The sequence below is a fragment of the Anneissia japonica genome, unplaced genomic scaffold (assembly GCF_011630105.1).
Source record: "Anneissia japonica isolate Jap-2015-1 unplaced genomic scaffold, ASM1163010v1 scaffold287857_len828801_cov194, whole genome shotgun sequence".
In the NCBI taxonomy this organism is placed as follows: Eukaryota; Metazoa; Echinodermata; class Crinoidea; order Comatulida; family Comatulidae; genus Anneissia; species Anneissia japonica.
The window spans coordinates 533,347-543,560 of NW_022738478.1; the positions used below are offsets into that span (position 1 = coordinate 533,347).

General features: G+C 35.2%; 1 protein-coding gene across 1 annotated transcript; it reads left to right on the top strand.

Annotated features, from left to right (window-relative positions):
- Positions 1 to 1,780: 1,780 nt before the first annotated feature.
- On the top strand, positions 1,781 to 5,368 carry LOC117117583 (UDP-glucuronosyltransferase 2B15-like). The gene is made up of 4 exons (XM_033261928.1): positions 1,781 to 2,871; positions 3,351 to 3,567; positions 3,762 to 3,981; positions 4,333 to 5,368. Exons 1-4 carry the CDS (start codon positions 1,957 to 1,959, stop codon positions 4,625 to 4,627), a joined length of 1,647 nt encoding a protein of 548 aa, XP_033117819.1. The 5' UTR covers positions 1,781 to 1,956; the 3' UTR covers positions 4,628 to 5,368.
- Positions 5,369 to 10,214: the final 4,846 nt, after the last annotated feature.

Sequence of the window (10,214 nt, forward strand, 5' to 3'; positions counted from 1 at the left end):
CTGATACTTCAGGTGGTCTATATCTGCACACTAATCCCCGCTTCCAATGTCAATCCTGCATACGGCCACATTTGTCAATCTTTTAGATTGTACCTGTACATTACTTTTAAAGAATAAATAGTTTGAAGTTTTAAGTCAATAGAGACTCTTTTCCATGATGAGCTATACAAATCCAACTATTACTTATTTATTTATTTGTTTTAAGTACAGTAGTTTGTATACTTCTAACCATAGAGAATATAGTTAAATGTTCTATTTTCTATATATGTTCTAACAGACCTCATGAGTATTGACGTTTATACCTCAGTAGAAAAGTAATATATAAGAAAACCTACTATGGATTTTCGATTTACCTCAATATAATGTACAGAAATAAGTAATGTAAAATAGCTAACGGGTGGACTGGTTTTGTATATTAATATAGCCTTATGTTTGTAAATAGATTTAAGAAAACATTTTTTTAAATTGTATTTATAGTTAGATGTTGTGACGTACGAAGTAGCCTACAGTATATAATATTTACCGCGTATGAATTATGTAAAACCCTCGGAACTTATACTGAAGCTGCGATCCCAACCAGATCTGATCCGTTTCCCAGCCTGGGAACCTGAATGAATACATACCCAGGGGCGAATCCAGTAGTGGGAACGGGTGGCGCGTGCCCCCCCCCCCCCACCGTTTGCCACTAAATTTTTAAAAAGGCATATACTGCTTATCTATTCTGAATATCTTGCCACCCCGTTTGAAAAAATCTGGATCCACCCCTGATACTTCAGGTGGTCTATATCTGCACACTAATCCCCGCTTCCAATGTCAATCCTGCATACGGCCACATTTGTCAATCTTTTAGATTGTACCTGTACATTACTTTTAAAGAATAAATAGTTTGAAGTTTTAAGTCAATAGAGACTCTTTTCCATGATGAGCTATACAAATCCAACTATTACTTATTTATTTATTTGTTTTAAGTACAGTAGTTTGTATACTTCTAACCATAGAGAATATAGTTAAATGTTCTATTTTCTATATATGTTCTAACAGACCTCATGAGTATTGACGTTTATACCTCAGTAGAAAAGTAATATATAAGAAAACCTACTATGGATTGTAGATTTACCTCAATATAATGTACAGAAATAAGTAATGTAAAATAGCTAACGGGTAGGACTGGTTTTGTATATTAATATAGCCTTATGTTTGTAAATAGATTTAAGAAAACATTTTTTTAAATTGTATTTATAGTTAGATGTTGTGACGTACGAAGTACAAGTAAGGGAAATTATAGGTCTTGCCAATATTAATGTTGAAAAACAAATTACAAGCCAAAGTTGATTGTTCAAGTGTGTTTTTTTTAATGATTTGTTTGCTGAGTTTATTCAAGTCATGTATTTGCCAAATTGCATTTAAAATATAGGTCTACTGTTATTCATTGGTTGACTGAACTCATTAAATTCAGTATAAATTATATAAATGTAAAAGAAATAAAATAACTTATAAATTATTCCTGAGATTAGAACATAAAATCACACAATTATTTCCAATGGGTTTCTCTTACTATCTGTAGAAAGATGTCGAAACCTTCAGAAATACAATTAAAAGTTTGATTCAAATCGATACATTAGTCCGTTTTCATTGGTTTTAGCCCAATACCAGCCACTTTAAGCACTGATTTAAGGGTTATTGCAATAATGCAATTAGTGAATATGTATTTAAAACCATACGTCGGGTAAGTGTACCAGCAGAATGACCGTGGCGTAATGTGATCCTGGGGTATATGTAATTGACCCCGTCCGCGCAACATTTGGTGGTACAACTATAGCAGTGGAGAAACACTGACACTACATCAGATCTTAGAAGGCCCTCCATCACTGTAGTAGCTTCGGGTACTGTCAACAGTATTAGGCCTACACATCGCTTCGAGATAGTCGTCTGTGTCGGGTCTATAGCATTATTTTAATGGCACTGTATTATCATCGGGGCTGGATTTATTGTGTTCTCTGTACCACTCTATGCTGTGGGTTTGTGTGGTCATCAGAGCAGCTGAAACGTTTTCCTCTCATGGATTCTAAGAACATTCTATTTTTTCCTGACCTGCTCGATGAAAAAACCTTCGGTTTACATAGTTCAGTTTGTCAAAGTCTTGTTGCAAGAGGACACAACATCACCATACTGGGTACTACGTCAATTCTAGATAATTTTATGACTGGCTATCACGACTTTGATGCGATTTTCTATGAATCATTAACAAACTCGTCAAATTTCTATTCTGACAGAATACTTCTTGAAAATTTTACAAGCGACAGCGTAATGTCAACGTTGACAAATCTAGGTTTGCATTGGTTCAGATATTCTAATCGTGATAGTTACCTTAAAGAATGCAGTTCGATGCTTGGAGATCAAATATTAATTAGGAAACTGATCAGTTCTAATTTTGATAAGATCGTTTGTGATGTGACATTCCCTTGTTGCTCAATTATAGCCAGGTACATCAATGTTAGCTTCGTCAATTTTGCAAGCAAAGGGCCGCTGGGAAGCAGACATTTTCGTTGGTATTACGTTCCAAATGTACTTTCAATTGTTCCAGAATTTATGTCGGGATTCACAAATCGTATGACTCTAGGGCAGCGGCTACAAAACGTGTTATTGTATTTGCATTCCGTTGTAGTTTATGATTATTGGATGTTTGGAGCGTATGATAATATGAAATCAAAGCATGGTGTATTGCCAAGCGAGAGGACTTTCGAAATTGTCGGCAAAGCAGATTTACTTCTTTTAAACATAGATTTCACCATTGAGTTTCCAAGACCCTATATGCCTAATGTGATTTTTGTCGGTGGTATATTGGCGAGAAAACCATCCAAACTCAATAAGGTAAAGTATTATAATAACAAAGCAAACACAGTTTATTTTGTTGGATTATCTATACAGTATATAGACCTATACATTTTATGTTTTACACGCATTTAAAGTTTTGTTGCAGACTATTGATGAAAGTTATTGTACAATAAAAAACATTATCATTATTAGTTTATTATTAGACGCATACTTGTTTTATTCAATTGTATATTATGTTTATTGTAATGTAGGACATGTGCGTCTATCAACTCTTTATATAAATATACATGACCATAGTATTCCTGACCTCTATATTCATGACTTACCTCAATATTTGCTTGTTTTGTCTTACATCTGACCGTTAGTATTTAAACCGTTAGTAGCATAAGCGTTTTTACCTGATGATGACGTGGGACACGTCGAAACATGTCGTTCATAAGTTTCATATTAGATGCATTACTGCACCATTCGTATTTATATAACATTTTGAATCAGTGGTCATTTGTTCGTTACAGGGGTTGGAATCGTTTCTCCATACGTCGGTAGATGGTGTCATCGTTGTATCTCTAAATTCTCATTCAATATTTAATCCTGAGCTTCTGCATTCGATATCGATGTCATTGGCTACACTTCCACAGAAGGTCCTTTGGAACGAAAATGGATATCTTCCACAAACACTAGGAGGAGGCAACATGGAAATTTTTAAAGCTAATGAATTAAATGATGTTCTTGGTAAAGAACGTATTGTACATTTTTTTTATGTTTCGCATGCGTAATGATATATTTTACTATATAAGTAAAACCGATTTTTAAAATTTGAAGTAGTTTTGATGGATCTTGAATAGTTTGAGTACATAATGCAATTTCAATTTGCTGATGATAGTATTGTGGACAATTCGCTTCATATTTCTTGCTTTTATTAACAGGTCAAGGCAACGTGAAAGCTTTTCTTTTCAATGGAAACATAGATGAAGCGTATATGGCCATCTTCCATGCTGTACCAAGTGTAGCAATACCAACATCCGCTGAAGAGTCTGAAATTGCATTACGCCTTGAAGACAAAGGAATATCGATCTCTCTAAATTTACAGAAACTAACGGGCACTGAACTGTCTACTGCTGTAAATCATGCAGTAAATAATAACACGTAAGTTGATCATAATTTTATCATCGTTTATAGTTATGGTTACATAGATCTATGCCAAATAACACACACTGTAATAGGCCTACTTGCTTTAGTTGAGCAGAGAAGCAGTTGCTAATAAGAGCACTGCGTACGACTATCGGCTGCGTATTGGTGGGAGTCGGAGCAGAGGTGTCGGCGCAGTGCGTGCACGGGTGAAAGTAGGACATTAATGTTGGGTTTTTTTACCGCTAATTAGAGTGGTCAAAGATTTGAACAAACTGCTTCTTCATCTTTTTTTTTCAGTGTGTTACGTCCAGAATATTTTTAATTATGCCTATATGAATAAAACTTGTTTCTAACTGTTTGTCACAGATTCAGAGAAAGAGTCTTGTGGTGGTCTGAAGTTCATCACGATTTTCATCAGATTTTTCTGCCCCCTATCGACCGTACTGTGTTCTGGATCGAGCACGTGATGCAATTTGGTGGCGGACACCTGCGATCGGCAGCCTTTAAATTGAACACGGTGCAATATTTCCTGTTAGATATAATGTCCTTTATGTTAGTGTGCGTTGTTTTTTTGGTATTAGTGATCCGAATGCTCTGTTTAAAGTACTGTAACAAGAAATTGAGCACGAAACAGCAAGAGATGAAGTTGAAGCAACATTAAATGTGATAATCAAGCTAACTTAATTTCAATTTAAATTTCAATTTATTCAAGAAAACCGTCACCCAAGGGAAGAGAAAGAGAAATACATAAAGTACATAAAATACATGAAAACTGCGCAATAAAATTAAACTAACTAAAATACAAACCCGCTACAAGGATTAATCATGAAGCATGGTAAATTAAAAGGTTTTTGTTAAATTAATAATTTTAGTAATATTGTTATAATAAAAGCAATTCTTGACACTGTCAGAAATTCCGTGATTTTCTTATGTATTGGCCCACAGATGGTATTTTACCATATCAAATTAAAATGCATTAGGCCAGATCAAAGCAATGTTGACCTTTCTGTATTATAACCACTTGGTCTAAAACCGATCTGAAAAAGACTAGCTACTTTAGGCCTAATATAGACTGTTAGTAATATTGTCGATCGCTTTGTAATTTGATGTATGATTGTTGGTGTTAAACATATCGGTGTCCACAAAGGTACCAGAGAACCGTCTAATAGTAAATCTGTTTTCATTAAGAAATTACGTGATAATACGTGACTGATGTCTAATGGTGTTAAAATAAATACGTCTAAACCATCCTCTGAAGTGCTTAAATTTTACGAGAAAAATAACTGAGCCTCGTTAGTTGTTACGTTATTGTACTTTTATTAATGAATTTTGCTTATTGAAGTATTTTTAGTACATTGCTGTTCCAATAAGCGTAAGACAAACGCAGTACTTACGATTGATATCTGCAATTTACCAACCTATTTTCGACAGCACTATACCATAATCATACTGTTGTAGATATTTTTAAAAATGTTTTGGAGGAACAGGTTGCTAAGGGTTCTTTTAAGTTGTTTGGAACTATTGGAGCAAAACGTGATTGTTATTGAACCGAAGACCATTTGTACACTTCCATGTACCCAAAACAAACAAAAAACATGATTAAAAACCAAACAATCAAAACCACATAACAATGATTTGGATTCAGATTGAATTACCATACATCATCCCAAGTCAAGAAAATTGACTTCCTTGTACAAATATACATCAAAACATAAATTTAATTTAGTAATGGTACATAATTCAGAATTGCACAAAACGATATATATATATATCATATATATATAGATTAAAAGGCAAAATACTGAAAAACAACAATGCTGTGGGAAACAATGGCTGGATCTCAGTAGAGATACAAAAATGATAAGCAACAGCTAAAAAGTAAACGTAAGTAAACAGCCAGAAATAGAACCAGAGCTTTCGGACAGAAATATGTACTTACTTTATGGCGAAAAAGGAATTTGACCTTTTTTGGAAAGGTCACAATATTAAAATCACTGAAAGCTCATGTACGTCTAATAAACGATAAAAGCACCTGACTTAAAATCGCATGTTAAATCACTAAAAATTGCTTGGTTTAAGCGTCTGTATAATGAAGAAAGTTCTAACTGGAAATATTTACCCAATATGTATTTTTACAAATTAGGCCCAGAAAATATTATACATATCCCACATATTGTTTTTAGAGAACATACATTCAGGAATTTACCAAGTTTTTATTAATCGATGTTAAAGGCACTGTCTCACCTTTTTTTTTTTAAACATAAACAATGGTCACGGCCAACATATATACCAAGAATTTTGAATCTCTGGTGGGTTCATGAGAACAGATTTTATGGTTTAGAATGGCTATTCTGCTTTTAGATCACATTATTAACTGACAAATCACAATAACTTTGTTGCTAATATTTAGCAAAGTATGCAATTGATTAGATATTTTTTAGTTTTGTTTTAAGTTTATTATATTTATGTGGCTGTACATATACCTTTAATAGATATTATATACGGCATATTCGCAATGGAGAAAATAAAGCATCTGTTACCAAGACAACGGATATAAGTTATCAAATAAAAATGATAAAACCTGAATTCATAGTAATTAGATCCGTGTACAAAATTAAGAGTAACCAGATACACTACACATGAACAAGTTTTTAACGATTAATTTAATGTTTTTTAATTTCGCAGAGGTTGGAGTGTTGAAATAATTAGTTTCGACCTAGGCAAACCTTTGCTAAAAAGGTACACTTTCTCCATCAAAAGGCTTCTTCTATGAATGGAATGACCTGTTCGAAGCACGAACTCCTGTAAACCAAACCCAGTACCGTTACGATTTTTAATCGTACGGGAAATCCACTCACGATAAATCCTGTCCAGACTATCAAATTTTATTTAACAAAAACATGTAACATGCCACAATATGGCATGACCATATATAAGCACATAGACTAGTATACAAAAATATGCTGTCATAGAAAATGAACATACAGCTATTTACTTACAAAACTACTGTATTGTCATGCTCACGCATCACTGCGTCTTTACTCAGTTTAAAGTGTACGTAACTGCTTGTGCAAGCTTGAACACTCAATGGCAGATGATGAGTCAACAGGCTAAAAATACAAAGAGTAGAACTGCAAAAAGTCCAACTATCGGGGTTTCGCTTAAAAAGTACAACCAGAAAGATGGGGTGTCCTTAAAAGTTGAGTTTCGAGCGAACTTTGTTAGTGTACATAGGGCTCCGCTATCTCGTGACGTTTCATTGCGTAGACCTACATACAGGATCAGAGCAGTCGTACCGCCTGCAATTCTAGACGCTTTGCTATAATTTATCTTTAATAATGTAACACCCTGGTATCAGCTACTCTTGAATTTATGTCTTATACTTTCTTCAGTATAAAAGAGATTTCTACCAGCGGGATTTTATACGCGGTATTTGACTTACAAATAGTGTAAAATTGATCGTGGCTAGGAACTTAGGCCCATTGGCAATTCGTATGACGAGGACATCGTGGCTTCTCAATACAAAGCAATACGACTGTAGATACTGATCTAAAATGGAACAGTATTTGATATTATTTTTAGTTGTTTGCGTTTTAAATTTAAGACTCCACGCAGGGGCTGTCAATGGTAAATATGAATTTTTCCTTCTATTTTTGTTAATATAAATGTTATCTATATTGTATTTCAACAATCGTCTCCTATTTACAAGTATAACATGCCTAGTATACATACCAATGTATAATTAAGCTACATTTTTAATTATAGGCATAGGCATCATTGTGATATTAAGTATTTAAGTATATGTATACCTTATATATATAAATTTGTGTCAAACGACATGATACGTTATCTGTGAAAAATTCCCTTTAATTTACACCACGGGTCAGAATTATTTATTATTATAATTCATGTCTACTATTAAATTTTACATTCTGAAATGAAATTGGTTTTGATGAGCGCCCGTCTCTCTCACTAACAGTTCGAATGGTTTGAAGATCATAATTTCAGTGTCTTAGTCCACAAACGACGGTTCATCCCTCATACATGTCTCATATGAAAAGGGTTTTAACTAGTTATATAGACAATCTTGTATTCCGTTCAATTTATGAGAAGTTGTCCTATTCAGACTGGTCATATCCGGCCAGCTTGAGGTACTACAGTATTTCTCAAAGTTCCCACCTCAGCCTCAACCATGGGGGTGGGGTGGCTGAGGCAGGTGTTGGCTCACGGTTTTATTTTCTATGGTATATCACACATAATAATAATTTCGCCTAGTAGTGGAAAAATGGTTTTACATCGCATTCACATAGCATCGGTCAATAATGATTCGATGGTTGCCGAAAATCGCTGATAACTAATGGTGATGGTGATGATGATTAATTTTCTTATATAAGAGCATCATTTCCGGCCATCTAGAGATATTATTTCTTTAAATTTTTGCACCTCAGCCCCAACCATGGTGGGGCTGGTGATGGTGGACTCTCACGCATCCCCTACCACCAAATCCTGCATCTGCCCCAATATGGTACATCAGACAGGTTATTTAGACCTCTAATTGCCGAAAATCGCTGATAAAAGATCATAAGATATTTGTTGGTGCTTCATTTTGACTACAATGGTAATGTGATGATGACGAATTTCACTATATAAGAGTGTCATTTTCGGCCCCCTAGAGGTACTATTTCCTCAAATTTTTACACCTCAGCCCCCAACCATGGTGCTGAGGTGGGTGTGGGCTCACGGCTTTGAAGTAGGTAAATTGTTTTTAGGTTTCATTTTCTATGGTACCGGTACTTCACAAATATTAATTAGATCTCTATAGTTGCCGAAATCGCTGATAAAAGTTCATGTTGGTGATTTATACTTTTTGTACACCTCAGCCCCAACCATGGTGGGCTGAGGGAGGATGGTGGGTGTGGTCTCACGAAATGTCCCATGCCCACCTGTCAAAACAGATTTGCGCCCTTGACCGTAGAACATTATTATTTTCGTTTAATGAAATTTTATTCCAGATTAAAGAACACCCTGTAATAACATGTTAATTGTATCAGGGAGCTGATTGATAAAACCTTCGTGTACCGTACATGCGCACATTGTATGTTACATTGGGACACCCCTAATTGACAGTCATTTGGGACTACGTAGCTCATGTTTAATCGTCATCTTTGCCAACTAAATCGTCATAGCTTTGCTTTCGTCTAGATGCTGCACAGACTGATGAGTATTAAAGTAGAAGTAGAAGTAGAACACTAAAGAAACTTTGAGAATTTCTCGAGATGTGGATCCGTAATCTTGGATTAGAAATCATTCGATCCCATACAATACCGGTATGGCGTTGGAAGAGCTTAAATGAGTCCTCCCTAATTGTTGACACCATTCTTGTCTCGCTGAGTCTTACTGAATTTGACAGGGCCGGCGGAACTTTTTTTCAAAGTGGGGGGGGGGGGCATTTATAAGATGAATGGGAATATGAATCATGCAGATCTGGAATCAAATCTAGGGGGTCCGGGGTCCTCCCCCGGGAAAATTTTGATTTCTAGATGGCGGGCAATTACTTTTCTCGACTTTTGAGCTAGGTGTCTAATAATGACTTTGTTCTTCAAAATTCAAGGTTTTCTCCCTCTTGAAAACGGTCAGGTAAACTTTCTCATTCTTATTACAGTAAATAGGCCTGATTTCTTTTTTCAATGAATGGATAAGGTCCGGGGGTTCTCCCCCGGGAAAATTTCGATTTCTAGATGGCGGGAAATATGAGCTTTCCTGACTTCTGAAATGTCATTTATAAATGACTTCAATTTCTTCAGAATTCAAGGTTTTTTTGTTTATGTGTATACACATAAACAAATGAGTAGTTGCATGCGTATTCTTTTTTCAATGAATCGATAAATTCCAACAAGAAAGGGTGGTCCGGGGGTTCTTCCCCTGGAAAATTGTGATTCCTAGATGGCGGGAAATGAGCTTTTTCGACATTTGAATTGTGTTTTAATGACTTTTATGTTCTTCAAAATTCTAATTTTCTTAAGTGTAAAAATTTTTTTTTTTTAAATCAGCTCACGGGTCCTTTTATTTGGCCCAAGGGAGGGGTCAGGACCAATGACCCCCTCCCCCAGATCCGCCAATGTGAATTGCGAGAAAATGTAACTCGGTCGGGGACTGGATAAACATTCTCTTTCCCATCCTTCTCCTCCTTCCCTCTTTCTTTTCTTGCATTTCTTTCCGATCATACAAAAATCTCCAGACATTATATA